General features: G+C 42.4%; 1 protein-coding gene across 1 annotated transcript; it reads left to right on the forward strand.

Annotated features, from left to right (window-relative positions):
- Positions 1-208: 208 nt before the first annotated feature.
- Positions 209-26,182, forward strand: ABHD3 (abhydrolase domain containing 3, phospholipase). The gene is made up of 9 exons (XM_056854387.1): positions 209-355; positions 4,684-4,847; positions 5,791-5,973; positions 8,747-8,792; positions 19,473-19,585; positions 21,793-21,966; positions 23,950-23,998; positions 24,085-24,250; positions 25,925-26,182. The coding sequence occupies exons 1-9, from the start codon at positions 209-211 to the stop codon at positions 26,101-26,103; spliced, it is 1,221 nt and encodes a 406-aa protein (XP_056710365.1). The 3' UTR covers positions 26,104-26,182.
- The last annotated feature ends 1,720 nt before the right edge of the window (positions 26,183-27,902 follow it).

A 27,902-nucleotide genomic window follows, 5' to 3' on the forward strand; every position in this document is an offset into this window, starting at 1 on the left:
GGAGGCAGGTGGCGCGCGGGCTGGGTGAGCCGCGCAGGTGGCGCGCGGGCGGCCTGGCTGGCTGGGTAGGTGGGTGGGTAGGTAGGTGGGTAGGTGGGCGGGTGGCGCCACCCTCTTGAGCCTTGGGGGTGTCTCCGCCCCCTCCTCCGCGCCCTGGCATGTAAGCCTCCCTGCCTGCCTGCCTGCCTGCCTGCCCGCCCTTCCCGAGATGTGGCTGCAGGGGCTGAGCCGGCAGCTGTCTTTGGACCTGCAGCGCCAGGTCCCCGAGGGGCTCGTGGCTCCCGGCGTCGGCTGGTCGCTGGTGCTGGGCTTCGGGGTCGCATACGCCTGCTACTACCTCAGCAGCATCGCCAAGGTAAGGAGCTCCTTCGCTCTCTGCGGACTTGGTCGGGGTGGCCACCCCACCCCACCCCACCCCACCGCCGGGCCCTGCAGGTCGGCGAAACACGAAGAAGCCCCCGGAGACGGGGAAAGCCAGCCCGGGTCCCCGTCGTTTGGCGAGCCTCGTTCTCCAACCAAGCAAGCCAGCTGTGTGTGTGTGTGTGTGTTAAGTGCCGTCGAGTCGCTTCCGACTCATGGCGACCCTGTGAATGAAAGCCCTCCAAAATGTCCTATCTTTGACAGCCCTGCTCAGATCCTGCAAATCGAGGGCTGTGGCTTCCTTTATTGAGTCAGTTCATCTCTTGTTGGGTCTTCCTCTTTTCCTGCTGCCCTCAACTTTCCCTAGCATGACTGTCTTTTCCAGTGACTCTTGTCGTCTCATGATGTGACCAAAATACGACAGCCTCTGTTTAGTCGTTTTAGCTTCTAGGGTCAGTTCAGGCTCGATTTGATCTATAGCCCACTGGTTTGTTTTTTGGGCAGTCCACGGTATCCGTAACCCTCTCCTCCAACACCCCATTTCAAAGGAATCTATTTTCTTCCTATCAGCCTTCTTCACTGTCCAGCTTTTACACCCATACTGCCAGCTGTCCTTAGCTAATATTTAGGGTTGCCAGGTCCCTCTTTGCCACCGGCAGGAGGTTTTTGGGGTGGAGCCTGAGGAGGGCGGGGTTTGGGGACTTCAGTGCCATAGAGTCCAATGGCCTCTTTCTCCAGGTGAACTGATCTCTCTCTCCTGGAGATCAGTTGTAATAGCTGGAGATCTCCAGCTAGTACCTGGACGGTTGGCTACCCTACTAATGCTGCATCATGGGCAGGGCCGGTGCCAGTCATTTTTTGCGCCCTAGGCAAGGCTAACTACTTGTGCCCCCCCCATCACTAACCAATTTTCAAAAAAAGATGTCTTGTAGAAAAGTAAAAGCACATAACTTTGTATAAGACGTTTTAATAATTATATTCCATAGCACTGTTGTGGTACTTCTCTTAAAATAAATAAATAAATATATAAATGGTCGGTTGCCTTTTTTCCCAGAAACTAATCGGTTTAAAGCTGTGCCCCTGGGGCCAGTTCTGTGCCCCTCTGGGGTCTGCGCCCTAGACGACTACCTAGTTCGCCTAATGGTAGCATTACCATTCCTGATCCCAGGAAGGCAAGCGCTTTTTTCATCTCAGCGGTCCCTTGGAATTAGCTAAGGGGGGGGGGGGCTATGCAGAGCTTTTCTCTGCTTGAACAAATGTTGAGTTGGACCTTCCATTTCCTGTTTAGTCACCAGATACTTCAATGTTTGCTTAGCAGATATTGCAGATGAACCTATGACCAGCTACGTGGGGAGGGGGAGGAATCTGATTTTTTTTTAACAAGTTGTGGATTTGTGATGACCTCTTTTAATCAATTTGACTTGAAGGATAAGATAGTATTCCAGGTAATTAGAATACTGTATTGTTTGGGAGGGGGCAGTTTCTTCCCCCCCCCTCGAGTATCTTATATTGCTGCAATTAGCAGGTTTATGAGTTGTGCAAGATGTTCCTACAGGGCTTTGGGCTTCTTTGTGACTTTCCAACAGCAGTAATTAATCCTCTCAAAGTCGTGCTGCTATACCATCACGTACAGCTGTCAGTCATTCTGGGCTCTGTTCAGAGTCTTTTAGGACTAACTGATCAAGCATTCTACCATTACTACCAGTACTGTCGCTGTTAGTATTTTAATATGGTGCCAATAAATGTGTCCAGTGCTGTATAGAACACGGAAAAGATTGACTGTAGGTATGAAGACAGAAACCCTGACCTGGATCGCCCAGTCTAGCCTGATCTCATCAGACCTCAGAGGCTAAGCAGGGTCGGCCCTGGCTAGTACTTAGATGGGAGCCCACCTATGAATGCCAGGGTCGCTATGCAGAGGCAAGCAATGGCAAACCACCTCTGAACGTTTCCTGCCTTGAAAACCCAGCTGGGTAAGTTGGCTGCAACTTGAGGCACACGCATTAAGGCACACAGTAAGACCAAGGGGTAATGAATAATGGGCTGTTCGAAGAGAATCAGGTGGCAATTAAGGGAAAGCCTGTCAGGTGAAGCTAGGGGAGTTGGGGAGGGTTTGTGCCTTAGTAGCAGATCACATGCTTTGCATGCAGAAAATCCTAGGTGCAGTCCCAAGTACCTCCAGTGAAAAGGTCTTGGGTAGGAGAACAAGGAGAGGGACCTTTTGCCTGAGGCCCTGCAGAGCTGTTGCCAGTCAAAGTAGAGATTACCAAGCTATATATGTAGAACAGAGAAAGTCTCGGAAAGAACACCTAATGAACGAGGATTTTTTTCCATTAAATAAAATTTCCACGGTTTATTAAATAAAATTCAGCATAACTAGGTTGTTGATTTACTGCCTGTTTGTGATGCTGTCCTTTTGATTTATTTTGTTTCAGTGTACAGAAAATTGCTCATTTATTCCAAGTGTACGGAATATCAGGCCAGAGCAAAATGCATCTCTAAAAAAAAGTCCAGTCTTGCAGCTAAAGACAATTTTCAGTGTGCTTCTTGTGGATTGCAGTGGACTGGATTAACACATGAAGAAAAGTGCTGGAGACAACTTCCCTGCACTAAAGCTTATTATCTTCTACATACTTTGGAACCTGCCTTCTCTGTTTGAGCCATATGATCCTCATGCAAAGTTTCTCAACCTGCTTCATGTTTATTAACATGGATTCTTCTTTGATTATGGCGTACCATCAATCATTAAAATAATTGTCCTGAAAAAATTAAAGGGCAAGTCTTTCCCATACATTAGATACTATTTCAGTAAGATAAGCAGCCTTGCACCTTTAAAAAAAAACTGACAAAAGTTGGAATAATTTCATAGAGTGGCTGCCACCTGAAACTATCATATACCTGTGGTGTTAACATTATGTCTTACAGTGATGCCGTAGTACGGCATTTGGTATGCCGTATCTGACCTGAGTATTTATTTGCTGCTGCAGGAAACTTTAGGATTGATCACTAAAAGCCTAAATATATAGCATTTCATGTTCATACAATGGTTTTTAGAAGTCATCCTGCACATATTTGCATAGGAAGTTATATCAGAACGAGTGCAATCCTATGCACAGTTAATCCAGTCCAGAACAGGATGTAGTTGATACACTAAAAAAAGTATATTCCACCCTTCCCCATGGCTGAAGGTGGCTTATAGTACATATCAAGTACTGTATACTTTGAGGATGTAGTAACTGCTTGCCTCCAGGGTTTACTGAACACATTTTAATGCCTGAAGCAATATATCTTATTTTTAACATGACCCTAGAATGCAAAGTAATGCAAAACTCCACAGAATAGGGCCATGAACAGAAGAAGTGGGAGGGTTCAACAAACCTGGGAGAAGCTCCAGGCTTGCTGGAAAACCTTTTTAAAAAGTTGAGAGGGACATCAAAGCTAAAGGGGGGGGAAGAGCTTTTGCGACATAATATGATGAGATCTCAGCTGCCATTATAGGGATTTTCTACAACCCCCATAAGCAATGCTGCAGCAAACGTCAACAGCCTCCGAAGAGGAGGCTTTAGAGGGGCAAGGGAGAAGGAGAAAAAGACAAGCAGGAGAGTAAGGGGAAGGTGGCAAAAGGAGAGTTGGGGAAGAAGACTCTCTCACCACAGACTCCTAGCTGCTTGCCCTGCCACCCAGCTAGTTTGGTTCTTTTCCTCTCCAACCCATTCCTACTCCTGCATCAGCAGAAGCTTGGAGCACAGAGGATATGCTTTTCACTCCACATCCCACATGCTCTCTGTCAGAAACCTCTGACCACCAAGAAAGAGAGGAAGAGGGGGAAGAGAGAGAGGGGAAAAGCAGCAACGAGATGGTTTGGGGGGTTATCAAGAGGGGAAGAAGAGAAGGGCGGAGGGAATGGGATGTCCCTTCCCCCATGATTTCTCACAGAGCTCCCCTTAATTACCTAACAATGGGCACAATGTATAAGCAATTTCTATTGTACAAGCTTTATTGAAATGAACATGACTGGCATAAGGGCACGATATTTCATCTGAGCTTGTGAAGATTTGTCTGTCTCTCAGTGAGGTACCCGTAATGGCAACCAAAGTCTGCCACCTATGGAAACTGCATAGCTTTACTTAATGGTAGGGCCATTTCTGTTTACTTCTAGAATACAGGAGACTTGAATTCATGTTGTTCCTGTAGCAGTCCAAAACTATTTTCTTGTAATGCTCACTGTCTTACTGTTGTAATAAGAACCATACATTAAAAACAACAGAAAATAAAAGTATCTTGTATTGTTCTTCTAGTGTAAACATTCATTTGTCTTTCTAGAAACCTGAGCTGGTGACTGGCAGTAAGAGCTTCCACCACTTTCTACAGGACTATTGCCCAGTAGTGACAGAAACCTACTATCCCACTGTGTGGTGCTGGGAGGGCCGTGTGCAGACTCTCCTGCGTCCTTTAATCACATCTCGACCATATGTGCAATACAGGAAGTAAGTGCCTCTCTAGGATGTAATCACTGTCCTGTAGATGCCACATAAATATTAATTCTGTGTATAGCAATTTTAAATAGGTCTTTTGCTGGGGCCCAAAGACTTCCTGTGGACCCACTTGTAGAAGCAGAGGAGAATGAAAGGAAGGGCTCAGCCTCCCTCCTCCCTTGTAGTTGGGTGCAGGTAATGCAGGAACAGCCAGCGACTGCCTCCAGGCAGACTACCACAAAAAAACAGCACACTGAGCCAATGTATTCCGTTATATTAACACATATACTTAATAAAGTTATAAATCCTACACAATACTATCTTATATATCCTAACTACAACCTATTCATCTACTACTATATGTATATACATCACTATCAAAGCCACCGCACAGTATAATCAAACAGTCCTGCAAACCACTATACTCCTAGAGAGAACTGACAGTGAGTTTAACACACAGGACTGTTTGATTATACTGTGCAGTGGCTTTGATAGTGATGTATATACATATAGTAGTAGATGAATAGGGCGTAGTTTGGATATATAAGATAGTATTAGTGTAGGATTTATAACTTTATTAAGTATATGTGTTAATATAACGGAATACATTGGCTCAGTGTGCTGTTTTTTTGTGGTAGTATAACCTCCAGGTACTAGCTGGAGTTCTGCTATTACAACTGATCTCCGTCTGATAGAGATCAGTTCACCTGGAGAAAATGGCAGCTTGATCAATTGGAATTGAAGCCCCTCCCCTCCCCAAATCCCACCCTCTTCAAGGTCTACCCCAAAAACCTCCCAGCAGTGGTGAAGAGGGACCTGGCAACCCTAATCCTGCCCCTTGCAAGTTTTCACAATTCAGCATTCCTGCATGTGGGCCATTCGCTTTATGAATAGAGAGAAGTGATCATTGGCTTCTTTTCTTCTTTGCAAAGCTAATTAATTTTGTTTTTTCCAGTGAGCTCATTAAAGCAACAGATGGAGGACAGATTTCCCTGGACTGGTTTGATAATAATGACAGCATATTTTACCCGGATTCGAGCACCCGACCCACGATCCTGCTGCTGCCCGGCCTCACAGGATCAAGCAGGGAATCCTACATTCTCCATATGATTCAGCAAAGCAAAGAACTGGGCTTCAGGTATAATCAATTTCATTGGCTAATAATTTCATTAGGACATCTTGAATTCGGTTTTTACAAAGGAGAAACTGATTGTTCATGGAAATTGAAGAGGGTGGTTCAGGTGGAGGGCCCTTTCTTTCCCATTAATTGCCCTGACTTTCCATCACCCACTTATTTATGTATTCCTATATTGCCTTTCTACCAAAATGCCCTCAACAGTTCACAGAATAAAAATCTCATTAAACTATAGCTGTTCCATCCCATCTAACTCCAAAACATCACAAATGTCTAAACCAACAATAGACAGGCAGCATTAACTAAAACACTGATAAATAATAGGCTCTGCAGCAATCAGTTAAACCAAAAACATGTAGATGAAACTTAAAACCAATTAAAGACAGCAGAAAACAAAAAAGGGGAGAGAAACCAAAGATGCCAGAGACCAAAGATAAATCAATTAAATAAAGGTGCATTGAAACAGGAATGTCACAATGCAAAATTAGAGTTACACCCTTCTAAGCTTATTGTCTTCAATGAGCATAGAAGGGTGTAACTCTACTTAAGACTGTACTGTTAGTCTGGTGCTGCAAGGCACATAATAATGGCACCAGATCCAAGGGGTGGGGGGTGGGGAGGGCATTCCAAAGGCCCTATCTCTCATCCTCACCAACTCACTGCAGGAGGTAGAGAGAGGACACACAAATGAAAGCCTGAAATGAAGATATTAGTGCCAATACAGGACTGAGGGGCAATGGCCCTTTCAGTACCCAGGCTGTACAGGTCTGGTGGTCTCTCTGGGAGCTGTCTTCATGGAGAGGGCTCCCACAGCTGCATCTGGCTCAAAGCAAACCCTCTGAAGATGAGAATTTCCCGACTTGGGAGGAATTGCTCCAGCGCTGATGGCAAAAATTAAGAACTGCTTGGTTTGGCTTAAATCCAGGTAAGGAACTGATGGCTAGTACAGCACTCTTGCTAAGACCAGAAGCCTAGTGTTGGGAAGTCCATTGATCTAATCCCATACATTTTTTCTCTACAAAGTGAAGCAGATTTTCATACATTCATAAGAAAGATATACGTTCAGTTTTAAGAGACAACTAGTGCCCTCCTAAACCTTGGTGCAGAGTGGTAAGCTGCAGTACTGCAGGCCAAGCTCTGCTCACGACCTGAGTTCGATCCTGACGGAAGTTGGTTTCAGGTAGCCGGCTCAAGGTTGACTCAGCCTTCCATCCTTCTGAGGTCGGTAAAATGAGTACCCAGCTTGCTGCTGGGGGTAAAGGAAAGATGACTGGGGAAGACACTGGCAAACCACCCCGTAAAACAGAGTCTGCCTAGTAAACGTCGGGTTGTGACATCACCCCATGGGTCAGGAATGACCCGGTGCTTGCACAGGGGACCTTTACCTAAACAGTTGCACCCTTCTAAATCAATGGGCTTAAAAGAGTATATCTGTGCTTCTAGCTAGATTTTCTGCTGGTGAAACAAGGAGGATGTCCTCTTTTACCACCAAAGAAGGTTATGTTGTGCATCATGAGGCCTGCATGGATAAAAGCCTTGTAGGACAGAGGCTGTAGTAAGGAGGGTAATTAGATGAAATTGAATGCAGAAGCTGGCTGATTTTTCATTTTAAACCAGGTTATTATTTTTTTAAAGCCCTCCTCTTCTCAAGCCAGAAGACTGTTAGGACTAAGAACCATGTATAAACTTGCCCTGGGGCTAGGAATTGTTAAAATTGTACTTAGTACCTGCACCAATACTTACAGATGTAGTTTGTGGTTGAATTCATTTTTAATGTAATTTACTATTCACATTAATAACATTTTTTAAAGGCCTTGATCTGAAATGTGTGGGTGGGGGGAGAAAAGGTCTTGGAGAATGTGTGCCCTATAGTGCATATACTCCAAGATAATTTTCTCCATCCCTCCTCCTGGCTTTCAGCAGTGAAAGGGACTGTACCTTTGCCACTGAAAAAGTGGAAGGAACTGTTCCCAGAGGATGTGTCACATATCCTGTGTGTGTGTAAAGTGCCTTCAATTCGCAGCCGACTTATGGCAACCCCTTTGGGGGTTTTCATGGCAAGAGACTAACAGAGGTGGTTTGCCAGTGCCTTCCTCTGCACAGCAGCCCTGGACTTCCTCAGTGGTCTCCCATCCAAATACTAACCAGGGCTGACCCTGCTTAGCTTCTGAGATCTGACGAGATCAGGCTAGCCTGGGCCATCCAGGTCAGGGCGTCACATATCCTACACCCTCAAAAAAAATAAAAAAATAAAAAGATCTTTCTTTTTAGGACACTGGTTTATTCTGCCCAGTTTCCCCTCCCCTATGTTTTTGGTAGTGGTGGTAAGGGTTTGGTGTCTGTCCTGCACAATTTATTTATTCGGCAGAGTGTTATTATGATATTAATGAAATATCAGTTCTTAGCAAATGCATATGATATTTTTGGCCAAGAGTCAAGTTTCAGCCTCCAGACGCAGTTCACAAGCTCCAGGGCAGCAGCCAGGTGGCTGCCCACTCGCAGGCTAAACTACTTAGCCCCACACCCATCCTTTTCTCATCTGTTCCTAGATGAGCCTATGTGCTCTAGCTCAGCTGCTTGAGGCTGGGTGCAGATCTCAGAATATATATATATATATGAATATAGGAATGAATGAATGTATACAAAAGTACATCCCTGTGGGGATTCATTGACAAATCCAGTTATAAATTGGAGCAGCTTCAGAACGCATGGCCCTTTGGATCTAAAGACAATCAACAATCCTGGTAAAGAGTGTTCTTTTGCTTTCTTTTTTAAGGTGTGTGGTTTTTAACTATCGAGGAGTTGCTGGTGAAAATCTCTTGGTAAGAATAGCTCTTAAATTAAATAAGAACATCGAGCAACCATAGTGAGCATATGTAGCAAGAGTGCCAGAGCCTGTGAACTGGCAACTTTCCCATACACAGCTCCTATTGATGCTGTTGTTGGGAGGTTGAGGTCCTTGTTTGCAATTCCTCCCCCCCCTTATTTCATATCGCATAATAAGGATGAGCAAAACAGAAGGCATTACCTACATAAATCCACACCACATAATTGTTTTCCACATTCCTCCTTGGCAGTTTACTATCACATTCCATGAAGAAGTTAGATCAGGATGGGTAGTCGTGTTAGTCCGTCAATAGCAGTAGAAAAGAGCAAGAGTCCAGTAGCACCTTAAAAACTAGCAAAATTTCTGGCAGGGTATGAGCTTTTGAGAGACATAGCTCACTTCTTCAGATACAGATATAATGTGATTCCATCTATCCTTAAGTAGAGTGAATTAGACACACAATGGCCATGTAAATGTCAAAAGCAAGTAAATGACATTAGCAGGTGTGATTGGATTAGGTGTGATATGCAGAGGGGTAGTAGGCATGCAGAAATTAGCATTGGTAATGAGACAGGAATCCCAGATCTCTATTCAGTCCAGGAGAATGCATTGTCTTGAACTTCATTATTAGTTGTAATTCAGCAGTCTGTTTTTCTAATCTCCTTTGAAATCCCTTTGTAAGAGAACTGTTACTCTTAAATCAGCAACTGAATGTCCTGGAAGGTTGAAATGTTCCCCCATTGGTTTCTAAATGTTGTGGTTTCTGATGTCAGGCTTATCTCCATTTAATCTTTGTTGCAGGGACTGGCCTGTTTGTCCAGTGTAGAGAGTGAAAGGGCATTGCTGGCATGTGATGGCATAAATCATATTAGAAGATGAACAGGAGTATGAACCTGAGATAGTATGGTTAACATTGCCGCTGGTGTTGCTAGGATCTATAGGAGTATAACACAATTATCTATGCTGAATTAACTAAGTTAGCAACAACGACCAGCACGTGGGTTCCCCTTTTAGATGAATTCACAAATTTCACAAATTCCACAAAACACAATTGAATTCATTGTGTTATATGCTATATTCAAATGTAAAATAAATAGTGTTAATATCACACAGATATTAACACAATTTATTTTACATTTGAATATAGCATATAACACAATTCACAGTCCATGCTACTGTTAAGCAGTTTATCATTGCGGTTGAGAAGTTGTTTTAGGTTAGCAGGCCGTCTGTAAGCAAGAAAGGGTCAGCCCCCCCAGTGCCTTCATGAGGGAAGTGTCACAATCCAGCATTGGTTGTAGGTCGTTAATAATACATTGGACTGGCTTGAGTTGTGAGCTGTATGTGACCACCAGAGGTGTCCTATTGTCATTTTCCTTGGGCTTGGCTTGTAGCAAGCTGTGCCTGGGTATCATTCTGGCCTTTCCAATCATCTTTATTACAATATCAGCAGCATGAAGAAGTTAGAATTGGTGTGTGCAGGGGATAGGGATTTCCAGACTTGCAAGCCAAATTGAAGCAAAGATTCATCTTAACCAGAATTCTCAAACTGAGGGACACAAGACCCAGGCAGTTGCTGGAAAAGCCACAAGTTCTATACTAGTTCTTCCTAGTTCACTTACTGTAAAAGCCTTGTGGAATCCCTCCTCCCAAACAATGCAGCTGAGGAGCCTATGAGTTTATCCTCTTGTAGCAATGTGTGGTGTACAATTCTTGGAGAACAGGTGAGGTGCCAGAAGGCTAGAGGCAGGCAAATGCTGTCCCCATCCTCAAGAAGGGGAAAAAGGAGGACCCAGGTAACTACCGACCCATCAGCTTGATGTCTATACTGGGAAAAGTTTTTTAACAAATCATCGAACAGTCAGTCCTTGAGCATTTAGAAAGGATGGACCTGATTACTAAGAGCCAGCAGGGGTTTCTCAAGAACAAGTAATGTCAGACTAATCTTATCTTTTTCTTTGAGAAATTTCCTACCTTGCTGGATCAGGGGAGTGCAGTAGACATAGTTTATCTTGATTACGGTAAGGCTTTTGATAGGATTCCCCATAATATTCTTGTTGACAAACTGGGAAAATGTGATTTAGATCCTGTTACTGTTAGGTGGATCTGTAATTGGTTGACAGATCTCACCCAAAGAATGCTTGTTAATGGTTCCTCATCCACTTGGAGAGGAGTGACTAGTGGAGTGCCTCAGGGATCTGTCCTGGGCCATGTTTTCAATATCTTTATAAATGATTTAGGTGAAGGAATAGAGGGAATGTTTATTAAATTTGCAAATGATACTAAATTGGGAGCGGTAGCAAATATGGTAGAAGACAGAGCCAGGATACAGGATGATCTTGACAGGCTGGAGAATCGGGCTAAAACCAATAAAATGCATTTCAACAGAGATAAATGTAAAGTTCTGCATTTAGGTAGGAAAAATCAAATGCATAATTTGTATTGTGCAGGAAACTACTGGGAGCCACAGCAGTTCTCTCAGCAGAGGTGTTATATGGCTCCCTTCAGCTTACTTCTACTAGTAGGCATGTAAGTGGTAAACATTTGGAAAAATCTTTAAAGGCTTCCTGGTGTAGAGTGGGCTATAGAGGCCCGGGCTGGAGATTACAAAGATATGTATGACAGTGGTCAGGTCACCATTCTCTATATGTTTTTGCAGATGGTGAAGCAACATAAGCTAATAAAGAGATTCCTTCAGCAATGCTAAATCTAGAAATACTCCCAAGATTCATCCTTCAGAAGCTGTGCATCCCTTGTCTAGCACAGAAAAGCCACAGGGTCCAAGATTAATTGAACTTCTCACATTAACATTAATGTCATTCTAAAAGAAGCATCCAATTATCCCCAGTAACAATAAATAAGATGATAAGACTTGTATTTATAATCTGGATTTAGTGAGAGGTTGTATAAATTACCAAGATCTTAAAAGTCTTGCCCCATAATTCTGTTGACATTTTCTGCTCAGGTTATGAATGTACGTAATTGCCATCAAGTTGCAACTGACTTATGGCAACCCCAGCAAGGCAAGTGAGAAGTAGAGGTGGTTAGCCATTGCCTTCCTGTGCAGATTCTTCCTTATAGGTTTCCCATCCAAGTACTGACCCTGCTTAGCTTCCGAGATCTGATGAGATCGGGCTATACCATGCCATCTTCCCTCCATATTTGCTGAGGTTTGCAGAGCCCAAGGTTTGTCGAAAAACCTGAAACCTTAAAAAATAAAATGGGGGATTAAAATGCCAAAATAATAGAAGCAGTGCCTTTACCTTTAAGAAATGAGATCTCAGTGGTCATTGTGGGGATTGCTCCGCAACTACAATACTGCCAGCTTTCAAACCTGGTTTCTGTCAAACAAAGCCAGGGGAGGGCCCTTTCCAGGACTATTTTGGCCGCCCAGTCTATTCCTGCTCCTGTCCTGAAGGACTCATCGGGGCGAGCCCAGTATCAACCACCAGGCAACTTGCTACCATGCAGTTTGTCCAACGTACCCAGCTGTGGTGTTGGCTATGACTTGATGCCACACAACTCACCTGGGCCCAGCAGCAGTTTCCACACAACTTGTGCGACTTGGCCAGGCCTGGCAATGGCCACCACACAATTCACCTAAGCAACTTGCTACTGCATGACTTTTGCAACGTTGCCAGACTTTTCCCAGAGAGAGGCTGTCAGGGGGAGGGAAAAGGGGCAAGCTGAGAGTCCGTGTGGTTAGAGCATCAGACTAGGATCTGGGAGACCTGGGTTCAAATCTACCATGGAAGCTTGCCAGATACGTTGTGAGGATAATGTAGAAAGGAGAATGATATAAAGCACTTTGGCTACCCATTTTATTGGGGGGAACAGATAAAAGGTTGGTTGGTGAGTGGGAAACGGAGATGCAATCAGGGAAATGGGAGGGGGTATGGGGGCCACGAAGAGGAGAGAAAGAGGAAGTAATGTGGGGAAGGGATACAGAGGAAATCCTTGGGGGATTGTAGAGACTAAATGCTTAATTCTGAACTCACGGAGTTTGAACCGTATTTCCAAAACTTTTTTCATAATACAGCAATATAACAATCAGTTTTCAGCACACTTTCAGAGATACACGTATACATCAGTTCCTTGGCATATAGTCCTTTTGGATTAAATTTCAGATTGAGAGAAAAGGGATTTTGCTTGGTTGTAGTCTGTGAAAGTATGCTTTACATATGTATTATTAAAAGAATCTTTCTCAAAATGTAAACCTCTTTAGCTGCAACCTGTGTACAGGAGAACTGACAGCATAGTCTTACATACTCAATGAATTTGAGATAATAATCAAGAAACATAGACACAGCAGAAATGACATTCTTTATAGCAAGCAGTCCCCAAAGACTGGGTTATGAGCAATACTCTACAAAAAGATAAATTTGATAATCCATTTTTTTTCCAATTAAGTATTTTAAAACTCCCTGTTCAGTATGATATATAGATCTGTCAACAGTGAAAAGGTGGAATTATTATTTTGTCATCTCTGATATTTGAGAATTTCACACAAACTTCTCAGAAGGTGTTTAAAATATCCACACTGCAATTCAGAAACTCATTGTTCAAAAACAAGGCTCTCCCTACTTTTCTCTTAATCAGTGGAGACAATTCTTTTCATGTGTATTATGACTGGATGTGTTAAAACTCACTTGGTGCGAACTGTTTATATACTATATTTCCATACACACACACCCCTGATCACAATTCTGTGCAAAGATTATCCAAATTCAAGGAATTTTGTAACATACAAAGTTTTTATGAATTAGTCATTTTTGCAGGGATTAATTTTATCATTTATTTTGCAGTGTTTACTCTTTTGCATAATTTATTCTGCTTCTGATTGTAAGGGAAAAGAGCAAAGAACTATGCGGGGCACTGGACTCCCACCTGCAAACACAGGAAAGCTCATTACTTCCAATATTTCATTAGGCATTGCCAACACTCTTCCAAGCACATCTTTGTAATAATGACTAGCAACTTAAAAAAAACACACCCAGTTTAAATCTGTGGCAATAGGACACGTGGTAGCTTCCTACACTTGAATGAAAGGAGGAATGTGGTGATGTTTAAAGCAATTTTTTAAAAAACCCATGTTAACAATTATGAAAGCACTTACATGAATGTATTATTTTTGTTTTTACTGATAATGGAAATAGTCTTTTTTAAATTTTAAACCGAATCTGATGAAGGCCCTGACAGAACTTCGGCTGTATTATTTACTTGCTTACTCAAATCACAGCTCTACCCTTAAGACTGCAATAATGATGTATGCATTCATTGGGGCAGTGTGTGCAGTGCATAAGAACACCTGCAGAACTTTCTGTATATCATGAGAGGGACTATGGCTCAGTGGCTCAGTATCTCCTTTGCATGCAGAATGACCCAGTTACAATTCCCAGCACCTCTAATTTAAAAGGATCAGATGGAAAGGGGTTCAGAGGAGCTCTGTCTGAAACCTAGAGAGCTGCTGCCAGTCAGAACAGACAATACTCACTGTAACCAATCTATGGTATGTGTTAGCACAAGTTTCATGTGAGCTCATTTTACATGGTTCTCCATTCTTCCACCAGTCCTCAAGTACAAAATGGATTATCTAACAATCCAGAGGAAAAGAGAAAAAAAAATTCTGGGTTTTTAATGCACTTTAATTTACATTTCTCATTCATCCAATTGTACCTAAAATGTATAGCTCCCTCTCACATTATAAGTAAGCAAGCAAATAATAAATGGAAGTTCTTTATCCACTGTTGTTTAAAGCAAAGCATCTGTTTCCATTGTCATTAATAAGGCAGAAATAAATGCATGTATTTTCAAGCTCTTTAATCATCAAATGAGAATCTTCCCCTGCTATTCATGCATTAATGCATTATCCTTTCTTGCTTTAAATGTCCCTTCAGCAAATGAGGGAGAACGGCCCCTCCCCCGGCCACCACTTGCTTTTCCTGAATGGACCCATGCTCCCCTGTGAGTTGAGTCAGATGCATTCCCATCATGCATGTGATCACTCCTTCCTGCACTATTTGAATTGTTGTTTTTATGTTTTCGTATGAGTGTTTTAGCTTTGGTTTTACTTGTTGTAATGTGTTTTGTTTCGGCTTTAATGGTTTTTAAGGTGTGTTTTTTATTATGTTTATTTTTAACGTTAGCCTCCTTGGTGGTCCTGATGAGGGCAGAAAGGTGGTGTAGAAAGTTGGCGAATATACAAATAAATAATTGTGGGTGGTGATTACGGGTGTGGAATCAGATATGCTGAACCGAAGGCTTTTTTTTTTTTTGGCCGAAAGATAAAGGGCACCTTTTCAACTTTTTTGGGTCCATTATACCATATGGGAATCTTTGTGGGGCTCCGAGGGGGACAGTTTTTAAAGGTAGAACCACCAAATTTGCAATTGTTTCCAATGGAGAAAAAATGGGGCTCCAAAAAATTGAACCCCCTGACCCAATCTTTTTAAATTTCTTTTTATACAAGTTTCAAATCTATATTTCTTATTCAACATACATTGTTTGTATATCGTACTTTTCTCATTCCCTTTCCACCCCTCCCATCCCCCTCCCTAACCCCGCTCCTTCTCCTTATAAGTATTAGTCTCTTAACCCGAGCCACGGGCACAAAGTCTGGATCTTCCACCGAATGTCTTTTCTTCCTTCCATTGATATCCACTCTAAGTAGGTCTTCCATCTACTCCTGATTTCCCTGTTCTTATCTTCCCATGAAGTCTTCTGACGCATCATCTCGACGATATCCGACTGTATACATTCAAACAGATAGTTGTGCCAGATTTCTATAGTCCATTTACTTTTATCCTTCCAACCCAGAGCTATTACTGCTTTGCTTGCTAATAACATAGCCTTGAATGTGGCTTGATCCCTTTTGTTTACCGCCAAGTTCCCTGTTGTACTCATTAACATTAGCTTACAATCTATGGTTAAGGGTACTTTACATATTCTCCTTATAATTCTCCCTGACCCAATCTTTACCAAACTTGGGGGTTCTTGTAAGGCGATTCACCAGCAGCTGTGCTGCATTTGGTGCCTCTACCTCAAACACCCCCCCCCCACCTGAGCCTTGCAAGGACTTTCCATAGACTAATATGGAGCTGTGCTCTTTATTTTTTAAAGAGCTCGGCTCCATTACGCCATATGCCCGGTTGAAGATATAGTGTTTTGGGGGAGAGAGAAAAACCCAAAGCCCTATACCAATAAAATGGACAAGGTTTCCCCCATCCTTGCCAGATTCACCAGAGTGAACAATGAGCAAGAGTTAACCTCTTCAGTGTACACGGAGCAAAGACTGAAATGTAAAATAATTATTACCAAATGCTTTCAACTTGGTGGGGAAAATGGTGATTGGAGGATTAAAAATACACTTCAGATAAGATATCCTAGTTCACAGGTGACCCTAAATCTTTAGGAAGGCTGAAGTGCATGTTTATGTTCACTTTCCTGCACAGCCATTAATCGGCAGAAAATCCTAATACACATGTATTTAAAACTGGGTCTGTTTTTCAACACACCCCAACTGTGGAAGACAGGCTCAAAAGCACTTTCCATGGCACCTGGGAAATCTGTCTAAGAGGATACCTTTTAATTCATGCCTGTCTTCAACACTGGAACATTACCAAACTCAGTATGGTCTACACATGCATTGTTTAAATGATTTCCTAACATTTTGTTTGTCACTCAAATACCATTCAAAGACAGCAATTTTATCCTACGAGAAGCCTAAGTTCCAAGAGGTACAACGCTTCCTGCAAGTAATTCTCTTTGCTAAATTAGAACTGAACTGTGGCCCTGTACTGTTTTGTACCCATAATATTAAAAATAAGGATATTTTAGATGTTACATATAGCCTATAAACCTATGCCAGTTTTTACAGAAGTCCCACTGAATTCAGTTGTATTTACTACATCAGGAAGAGAAAAGTAATGACTACAAGAGAATAACACAACTTTAAGGTTGACAATGAGGAAATTGAAATTGTTGAAGACTTTCTATTTCTTGGTTCCATCATCAACCAAAAGGAAGACTGCAGCCAAGAAATCAGAAGGAGATTGAGACTGGGAAGGGCAGCCATGAAGGAGCTAGAAAAGATTCTTAAGTGTAAGGATGTGTCACTGGGAACCAAGATCAGGTTAATTCATGCCATCGTATTCCCTATTACTATGTATGGGGGTGAGAGCTGGACAATGAAGAAAGCTGATAGGAAGAAAGTAGATTCCTTTGAATTGTGGTGTTGGAGGAGAGTGTTACGGATACCATGGACTGCCAAAAAAACAAATCAGTGGGTTTTAGAACAAATCAAGCCTGAACTGACCCTAGAAGCTAAAATGACTAAACTGAGGCTGTCGTACTTTGGACATATTATGAGAAGACAGGAGTCACTGGAAAAGACAATCATGCTAGGAAAAGTTGAAGGCAGCAGGAAAAGAGGAAGACCCAACAAGAGATGGATTGACTCTATAAAGGAAGCCATGGCCCTCAATTTGCAAGATCTGAGCAAGGCTGTTAAGGATAGGACACTTTGGAGGACATTGATTCACAGGGTCGCCATGAGTCGGAAACGACTTGACGGCACTTAACACACACATACAAATATACATACACTTGTGTTAGAATCTAAATATGGATATCTCATGAGAACAAGTATGGGTAACTTAAATTTATTCTTTTGTTTTATTGCACTGAGATGAAAACAGTTTGCTTAATTTTAGTGCCTAAAATGTAGGGTAGCCAGATCCCTCTTTGCCACTGGCAGGAGGTTTTTGGGGTGGAGCCTGAGGAAGGCGGGGTTTGGGGAAGGACTTCAGTGCCATTTGCAGAAGCTGCCATTTTCTCCAGGTGCACTGATCTCTATCGGCTGGAGATCAGTTGTAATAGCAGGAGATCTCCAGCTAGTACCTGGAGGTTGCATGCCAAAATCAGTATAGGACAAAAATGCCACACAACACTCTTGATCAGATTATAACCAAAATATCACTTATAGTTTGTCAAAATTATCCAAAATACAAAAAAGTATACAACAAGTACATGTAGAAAGGATCCAGTCAAACGCATGTAACTACATCTACAAATCCACAGGATCAGAGTATTTACTCACAATAAAGTCCCCTGCAACACATTACAACTCCACACATAGGTGCCGGTGAACTGTTGAAATCTCAGTGGAACAAAAGTTCATACCAGTTTCAGTTCATCGATCCACTTCAAAGCAGTCACTTTCCAAGTGTAGGCACACATGCACAGACGATCTTTCTAGATATAGACAGTTTCAATTCAATTTCTTCAGTGTGCTACTTATAACTCCTATCCAGTCTCAATAACTCACATGCTAAATTGCATCTTGGAATGCTATGTCATGCTCGTGGCAACTGCAAAGTGGTGTCTGTGTAATAAGCTCGAAACAGGCATCTGAATTTCTTCACAAAAACAGCTGTATCCCATTAGGAAAAACCTGATCCCAACAGCACTTAGGCTCCATAGTGTCAAAAAGGAAAATAAAATACATCTCCTTTTGCAGAAGAATACTATCAATGTCTGTCACCTGGAATGGTCTCTGATTTAAGTGCCATATGACAAAGAATCTCTTGTCTTGTTCTGTATGTTTCATTTTCTGAAAGTGTGCTACCATAGGTGCCTCTTTGATTCTTGCTCTAATTCTTGAACGGTGCTCCGAAATCCATGTCTTGACAGCTCTACGTGTGGACCCAAAATAAAATTTATTACGGGGGCAAATTATACAATAAATCACACATCTAGTATTACAGTTGGTAAATTGCCTCAGTTTAAAACAAAAATTTGAATCCACCTTACTAAATTCTTTGACTTATAATGCATAGGGACAGGCTGCACACCCCTGACATTTAAAATGGCCAGGGGATAATGTATCTGTAGTAGAAAAATTGGTAGTCAATATATCAGTCTTAACCAGCTTGTCCCTCAATGCTGGTGTTCTTGTGCTGAATTCAACCCAATAGTATGGCATACTGGGGATGAGCATGAGCTGGAGAATGAGAGTCCCCAGTTCAAATCTTCGCACAGCCATGGCTCACAGTATGTACCTTAAGGCAGAACTAGACATGTGGGCAAATGCATGGTCTCAGTCTCAGCTCCGCAGAGATAATGGGGATGTGGGACACTTCAAGGAACTGTGAGTGGGAAGAACAAATACTTAACCATTCCTATTCCCTGCAAATCTTCCCCCAGGCAATTTTTACCTTGCTTCCACTTCTTGCACAACAACTTTGCATAGCTGCTTGGATGCTTCTAGTGATGGTGCTGCTAGAGTTCTAGCACTTACCATTTTACTGCGCGGATACAATGCTTTCAGTTGGCAATGGATGTGTATGTATTAAGCTAGTGCAATGATTGTTGCATCCAACTGTGTAAGCATTTATTTGCAATCCCATTCATAAATGTAAATAAGTGTAAATATAAATATACATGGTATGCCTATTAAATGGAAGTACAATCTTATATATTACCTTACCAGGGATTCATTGCATGGTGGGTGTTTTTACAAGCTGTTGCATATTTCATGCCTCAAAGTATGTTCTTTTGAAGTCTTAACTGTTGACTTATTAAACTTTTAACCATCCTGGTGCTTCTTGGGTTTGACCCTTATTTAAGGATAAAACAAATGCTTATTGTGTTCTTTTCTACGTTGGGCCCCTTGCAGACACCAAGGACATATTGTGCTTCTAATACAGAGGATTTGGAAGCTGTTATTCATCATATAAACAGTTTGTACTCCTCAGCTCCATTTGTGGCAGCAGGTGTTTCTATGGGAGGGTAAGTAGCTACGTAACAGACATTCTGCTAGCACAGATCTCCAGTCATTACACATTTCCAAAGGCCCTAATTAAGGATTTGTCTGGTGTAGTGCAGACTCAGTGGAAAATGTGCCGTCTTGATTTGCATCCTGAGTCAACATTTTCCTGCAACGATAAGAGGTGAAGAGTAGGCACAATTTATTTTAAAGTGTTCTGGGGCAGGTGGTTAGAGCTGCCAACCTACTAGCTAGAGATACTCCCACTGTTACAACTGTTCTCCAGCCATTAGAAATCAGTTCACGGAGAAAATGGCTGCTTTGGCAACTGGACTCTATGGCATTGAAGTCCCTCCCTGCCCAAACCCCACCCTCCTCAGGCTCCGTCCCAAAAACCTCCCATCAGTAGTGAAGAGGGACCTGGTAACTCTACAGGTGGCCCTTCTCCACGATCACTTGTGACTACTGATAATCACAGGCAGGTTTTTGTGTTGCAGGCATCAGTGCCTGTCAAAGTGATCTAATAACTACAATAAGTGACGTTTGCTGATAGAAGCTAGCTGAGGCTGAAAATGTGAGTTAGTTTCAATTGCAGCCCTTCAACTTGAGTGAGATGCCACTGAGGGGCAGTTATACTGACCACCATTTTATGATCAGATTATCACAAGGCATCCAGTCAGTTCCACCTTCCAGGATTCTGACAGGAGAGATTCTTATCTTAGTTTTTTGAATCGTAATCACTGTTGGTCTACCATAAGACTATGAGGGAGAGAGATGTTTGGCTTTGCTGGTTAGTGAAGACTTTCCACTGTCTGATGAGTTTATATTCCTTTAGTAATTTGATATTGGAGTTGTGATTAAGAGACTTCCAAAATACAAACATACAATCAAAAGCAACTTTTAAAAAGTCTAATTTAGAAAAAAAAATTAAACGGAAGTAACAGCAGAAATCTTTTGTCTGCCCACCAGCAAAAAAGTATTGTATTTCCCCCTCTGTTCTTCAACTCATTTTTACTGTGCATATTGTGCACATTTTCCCTTACTATTTTTCATTTCTTTTTACCAGAGCTGTGCTCCTATCCCTATACTCCTTTTCAGAACAATTTCATGTGTTACAAAGAGGCAAAACACACGTTTGCTAAACTCAGCTTCCATTTTCCAACATCCAAAGTGTAGTCCTAAAACTTTAATGTGTGAAGTGGCCTCCAGAGGGATGGGATAAAGGTGCTACTTCAGACAATATGTCGGATTCCCTGAAGGTACAAAGACTGAATCTGTGTGATCATTTAATGGATTGCAAGTCGCAGGTTATTAATGGCCAGATGCTGTGTTTTAGGATATGTCAGTAACAAAAAAATTGGCACTGAAGTATCACAGAACATGATGTTACCCTGTGTCAGGGATAGGGTTGCCAACCTCCAGGTAGGAGCTAGAGATCTCCTGCTATTACAATAGATTTCCAGCCAATAGAGATCAGTTCATCTGGAGAAAATGGCCGCTTTGGCAACTGGACTCTATGGCATTGAAGTACCTCCCCAAACTTCGCCTTCCTCAGGCACCAAAAAAACCCTGCTGGTAGCGAAGAGGGACGTGGCAACCCTAGTCAGGGACCTGAGGCTCCCCAACTGAGAGTAGCCAGGGACCCTCCCTCAGTGGCTATTAGCCAAAGCAGTAACACATGTGATGACCTTTAGGCAAAGCCTACTGCTCCTCTGCTTGATAGGGACTGGCCCTTTAGCAGCCCACTGCCTGATGAGCAGCTGGGATGCAGCATTGAGCCAGGGGTGGGGAAACAAGGAGATGAGTCCTAGCTGGGACGTGGGGGGTTGGCAACAGCTTCCCACAGGAATTGCTCAGATCCCATGGTAGCTCCAGAGGGGTGGAGCCTCCAGAGCTGCTGGCCCCGGGATGAGCCAGGCCCTCTGTAAGGCTGAGGGAAATAGGCTGGGGAGGACACATCAGCTCTTGCTCTTGAGGTTGAGAGGAGCAGGGTCAAGAGAGAGGTGAAGAACCAGGGGTGATGGAAAACTCCTTCCCTCTCAGTTTGAGGCCTGTGGGAGGGTACACAAGTGCCCCCTGCTGGCAAGGTATCTGCTAGACTTGGGCAGGTCTTCTACACCCTGGCTCTGCCTGGCCATGGGTTCTCGTTTCCGTAGGGTTCAGGTGCCACAGGAATTTGCATCTATAAGCATGATGAAACATAATGTGAAATTCGTTTTCTCATTTGTAGCATGCTTCTTGTAAACTACTTGGGCAAAATTGGCACAGGAACACCACTGAAGGCAGCTGCAGTATTTTCAGCAGGGTGGAACGTTTTTGATTCTGTGGACTCACTGGAAAAACCTGTGAACTGGCTTCTCTTTAATTATTATTTAACTAGCTGTCTACAGTCTTCAGTTATTAGGTGAGTCAACTTCAGAAGGGGTTTAAAAGACCACAGTATGTCAACATAATTAGCAAGTCTGTTGTGATAAATGTTAATGATGACCTTATTTAAGTGAATAACCTTTCGCTTGATGTTTGTAATGTAGAAGTATGTGGGGAGGGGCCGTGGCTCAGTGCTAGAGCATCTGTTTGATATGCAGAAGGTCCCAGGTTCAATCCCCAGCATCTCCAGTTAAAGGGACCAGGCAAGTAGGTGATGTGTAAGACTCTGCCTGAGACCCTGGAGAGCTGCTGCCGGTCTGAGTAGACAATACTGACTCTGATGGACCAAGGGTCTGATTCAGCATAAGGCAGCTTCATGTGTTTAAGCGCCAGGCATAAAAATGCATCAGATATGACTTATTTTTTTCAGTCTAAGTGCAGCATATGCGTTTGTTCAATCAGCATACCCTGTACATTAAGGGCTTGATATATACATTGTGCATTCTTAAATGCCAGCCTTTTCCTCTTATGTGACCTAATGTAGCATAATAGTTACAAGCATGAGCTGTGCGCCAGGCAGTGTCTTATTTCTGTTCAACTATGAACTCAATAGGTGGCCTTGGGCAAGCCCTTATCTGAAATACACGATATGTATTAGCAGCCATACTGTGCAATCCTAAGCAGAGTCATACCATTCTGAGTCTATTGAAGTCAATTGGCTTAGGGAAGGTGTAATTCTGTTTAGGACTGCTCTGGTAGTATCTGAGCACAATAGAAAATTAGGGTATGGGGTTTGCAGGATTGTTTATTTGCTATTATTATTACATTTATTTCTGTCTTTCATTTGTGAAATTCAAGGTGACATGCATAGGGTTTCTAGGAGATCTCCCATCCAACCATTGCCAAGACTCAGACCTGCATAGGGTTTAGCTGGACTGCGTATCTGCCAGCAGTAAATGTTGTTGGACTGCGTATCTGCCAGCAGTATCCTAAATCCAGGGATTAAGCTGCCCTTCACATCAGGAAGAATTCCAAGACAGGGAATTAGCTCATCCTTGAAACTTAATTCCTCCCTTTTTTCAACAGCAGAATGCCTTACCAATGTGAAATGAATAAGTTTCCATTAAACTCTACATATTCCCATTTGTGGGGAATGATATAGCTGGCAACCATACAGGGTTGCAATAAGGAACACTGCAGTTAAATATGAAACTCTTCACTGCTTTCATTATATTGAGTAGGATTTTGACCTGATTTTTACTGCACTCTATATGAATACACGACTTAAGACACACACAAATTTCTTAAAATGTGGTTGTCTCTTTGTATGAACTTTAGACAGATTTGCACCAGAAGTTAAAGTGAGCTCTGTCATGGCTCCACCTGAATATGCCCTTGTTGTTGTTTAAAGCCTGAAATAGCTGCCCATAAGTTTGTGAAGCTGCCCATGAGTTTGTACAGCTTGACATACACTTACAATAGTCACAGCTGGCTGTAAGCCACATGAGCATCCTTGCATATGTGTTTAAGCATACCCCACAGAGATCAGCCCGGGCTTAACCACATAAATAAAGCCCTTCTTTTGAGCTGGCTTTGCTCAACCTGGTCTACCTGATGCAAATTTACACATGGCTATTTGTGTGCCGATGCCTCCATCTTTCAGATTAATATGGCCTGGGTTATAACTAGTTGTTTTACTCAGATAATTTATTTTTCTGAATATCTTTGCAGAATTCTGATCCAGTTTTAAGACTGTCCCCTGAGAGCCAATGTGGTGTAGTGGTTAAGAGCGGCGGACTCTAATCTGGTGAACTGGGTTTGTTCCCCCACTTCTCCACATGAAGCCTGCTGGGTGGTCTTGGGCTAGTCATAGTTCTTTCCAAACTCCCTCAGCCCCACTTACCTCACAATGTGTCTGTTATGGGGAGAGGAAGGGAAGGCGATTGTAAGCCGCTTTGAGACTCTTTAAAGGTAGAGAAAAGCAGGGTATTAAAAGCAACTCTTCTTCATTGTTTTACAGGCATCGGGAAATGTTTGAAAAGCTATTTAATATGAACCTTGTCATGAAGGTATGAGGATTAACTATATGTTTTTCATTTTCATTTCATTTTTTTGGTTTTACAAACTCTTACAGAAATTATTTTCTTGCATTCAGGCTAAGACCATCAGGGAATTTGATAAACAATTCACTTCTGTCATGTTTGGCTATCCTACAATTGATGATTACTATGCAGATGCTAGTCCATTTCGTAGACTGAAGACCGTTGGAATTCCAGTGTTGTGCTTAAATTCTATGGATGATGTTTTCTCACCAAATCATGGTAAAGCTTTTTTTTGTCTGCCATAATGTTAAATACAAAAGTAGACAACAAACACTTTGCTATGAGACTGGAAGGACACTGCCTCTGAAGTTATTGGCAAGAACACTCATGTAAGGCCAGCTCCAAATTTTGAGAGGCTCTAGGCAAGGTGACTTCTAAGTACTCCTCATAAGCATACCGCCGTGTCTTATCCTCTTCCCACCCATCTGTCTTCCTCGAACACACCAATACCGCCCTCCCAGACCTACCTAGTTCTCTGGAGTGGGTGAAGCTGAAGGGAGGCAGAGAATCGGTGCTTCATTCCTTCAGGTGTCTCTGTGATCAAATAATGGAAGATTAGCCAAGAGTCTCAGAAATGTGTTAGGTCTGCCATTTTCTAAAGAGAGAGAGATATGGTGGGAGGCGAAGAATTGGAATGCAGCTCCTATAGGCTGTTTTGCTCCATTCCCCTTAACATTCCTCTGATCCTAAAATGGAAGACTGTTTCAGAGGTTCCTGTGACATCACTATATCCTGGTGGGGAAGTCACTGGAAGAGAATGAAGTGCAATTGTCACATGACTGAACTGTTGCTATTCCTATCAGAAAACAGAGATCCTTGCAATGTCACAGGGGCACCTGGTGTGGGGAGTTTCCATTCCTTAATAACCAAAGTATTAGAGCCCCGGGACTCAGCATGTGTCCTACCATCCCAACCCCAATATTTGTCTTGCACACTTGTGTCCAAAAGAACTTACTTTTGCCACATAAATGTTGCATCACTTGCCACATAAATGTTGCCTTACTGACATTTCATGTTGAAGCGACTTCTTCCCTCACCGGGAAGGAATGGCTAACTAAGAACACAATCCTGAAGGAGCGATACATCTGCAGCGGCCGGGAGCAGCAGAGCCATGCCACCTCCTCAGAGGCTCCTGGCCATTGGAGGAAAAAAAACCTCTTTCAAAAATAAAGAATAAAGGGGGAAAGGCCCCATTGAAAACAACGAGGCTGCGTCACCAAAACAGGTGGTGCAGCCCCATCACGGGGTGAAAGGGTTGTGGAAGCTGCCTAAAGGCAGCCCCACCCTGGGAACACACACACACTCCGGTGAGGGCTTTCCCTTCTGGGAAAGCTCTGCTGGCATGACTGCGCTGGCAGTGGGGGCTGGTGGTGCCCGGACCCCGGTGTGTTTGCCCCAGCACAGATGCCACCTAATTCCATGATAAGGTGGAACCTATACTGGCACTGGGTCACGCTGACTTTAAAGGAGCTTCCCCCCCTTCAGGAATGGGCTGCAAGGACAGAACCAACTTCATTAAAAGTATATTTTGTTGTGTCCTTGAGTAAAAGGAGGAAATGAAAGTAATGAAACATCTTGAGAGTCTGTCAAAGATTAAAAAACCAATATCCCATTAAAATGCTGAGTAAATAAATGTCGATAGTTTAAAATGTAACCGGTATTATACTCCCAACCTTCTACAGCATACTTGGGCAACCTTTTGGCCCAAGTGCCCAAAACTAACATTTACTTTTCAAAACTGACAAGCTGGCAAATAACATTTCAATAATTATTTTAATAAAGCAGCATTCTGTACATATTTTGCAATTAACTTCCATTGCATTACCGGAAACCTAATAATTCTGAGAGAGAACAACGGTGGGAATGGCAACTGATACTTTCCTCTCTTTTCAGCCATACCAGTAGAGATGGCAAAACAAAATCCAAACGTGGCCTTGGTCCTTACTTCCTGCGGGGGCCACATTGGTTTTCTGGAAGGGCTGTGGCCAAGAAAATGCACCTACATGGACAGAGTCTTCAAGCAGTTTGTTCAAGCTGTGTTTGAGCATGGAAGCAAAATCCTTAATATGTAACAATTTAGCAGGACTATCATTGCAGCACAGTGGCATTTTATGATCAGGGTAATTAAATGTACTGCACATGATTTAGCAAATAAGCCTGAAAATCCATGATTACAAGCAAAAAGCATAGTTTTGCTTAGATACTTCGCAATAATATTACTTTTGTATGTTTGTTTTAATATGCCTTATATTAAATGAAAAGAACACTTTGCACACATGAAATTGCACTTTAAAAACCATTAAAGTAAACAGATAGTTTCTCAAGTTAGATTTTTAAAATGTAGATAATTCGTATTTAGGAATTTGTTCTAATGACTTGTTCATATACACTTAACCTTAAAAAAGTCAATTCTGTTGTAATTCACAAACGGGTTTACTTTTGAGGGAATTAATCACGGAAATGCACTAGAAACGTTTAAAAGTAATATAAAATAGTGGTTCAAAGCCATATTAACTTTAGCCATGCACTGCAATAGGATTGCTGATTGCACTTATTATACCCTATGAGGATATTTACAGCACTGTTAATTCTTGTCAAAGCCATATATGTCTTACTTTTTTAACATTGTTGCTTGTCATATAGCATTATATTTCTACAAGCTGTTTTATTTTGAAATGCAGAAGGGAAATAAACTACATTTTTAAAGCATCTTTCATTTAATCTTTGTGTGGGGCTTGGTCAATACTTATGGGGGGTGTACTATTTCATATAAACATAGCTTCTCATTAGATAGTTGTCGAAAGGAACAGTTAAGTTCATGGTAAAACGGATATGCTTTGAACAATGCCACTGGAGTATCTGCAGTCTTATTCCCTATACAGCTGGAAATGGTACCAACTTTGCAGTGTTTTCATGTTTTAAAAAATTGCAAATCTGTACTATTTCAACAGAGTTTGAATACATCCTTAGATAGTTTATTATCTTAACAAAGGAAATAAAGCTGGCCTTTCTTTTCTCCTCTTTTCTCCCCTAGTATCCAAGGCTGCTTGGGAGTTAGGGTTGCCAGGTCCCTCTTCACCACTGGCGGGAGGTTTTTTGGGCGGAGCCTGAGGAGGGCAGGGTTTGGGGAGGGGAGGGAGTTCAATGCCATAGAGTCCAATGGCCAAAGTGGCCATTTTCTCCAGGTGAACTGATCTCTATCGGCTGGAGATCAGTTGTAACAGCAGGAGATCTCCAGCCACCACTTGGAGGTTGGTCACCCTACCTCGGTTTCAGATAGGACTGAAAAATGTGAAGTAATAATTAATACCTTTTCCTCTTGTAAAATCAACCCTCTACCACACATATGGATTTAGGGGAAAGGACCTAGATTGCCCTGTGTAGCTGTTAGGTAAGCTTGCATGTAAAACCTCCGTTTCAGACATAGTACTTATACATTGTGAAGCATGTTGATTCTATCTCGAAAGAAGTGTTTCCTGCCAGCATGGTGTAGCAGTTAAGAGTGGCAACTCTAATCTGGAGAAGCAGGTTTGATTCCCTGCTGCTCCACATGAGCGGCGGACTATAATCTGATGAACCGGGTTTGTTTCCCCACTCCTACACATGAAGTCTACTGGGTGGTCTTGGGCTAGTCATAGTTCTTTCCAAACTCCCTCAGCCCCACTTACCTCACAATGTGTCTGTTCTGGGGAGGGGAAGGGAAAGCAATTGTAAGACGCTTTGAGACTCTTTAAAGGTAGAGAAAAGTGGGGTATGAAAACCAACTCTTCTTCTTCTGCAAAATGTCATATACAAACAATTAGGTATGTATTTTTGAAGTTTTTTTTTTACTGGATTAATGTATCATGAAATGTCCTAATTCAATCTCTGG

The sequence above is a fragment of the Euleptes europaea genome, chromosome 8 (genome assembly GCF_029931775.1).
Source record: "Euleptes europaea isolate rEulEur1 chromosome 8, rEulEur1.hap1, whole genome shotgun sequence".
NCBI classification, from domain to species: domain Eukaryota; kingdom Metazoa; phylum Chordata; class Lepidosauria; order Squamata; family Sphaerodactylidae; genus Euleptes; species Euleptes europaea.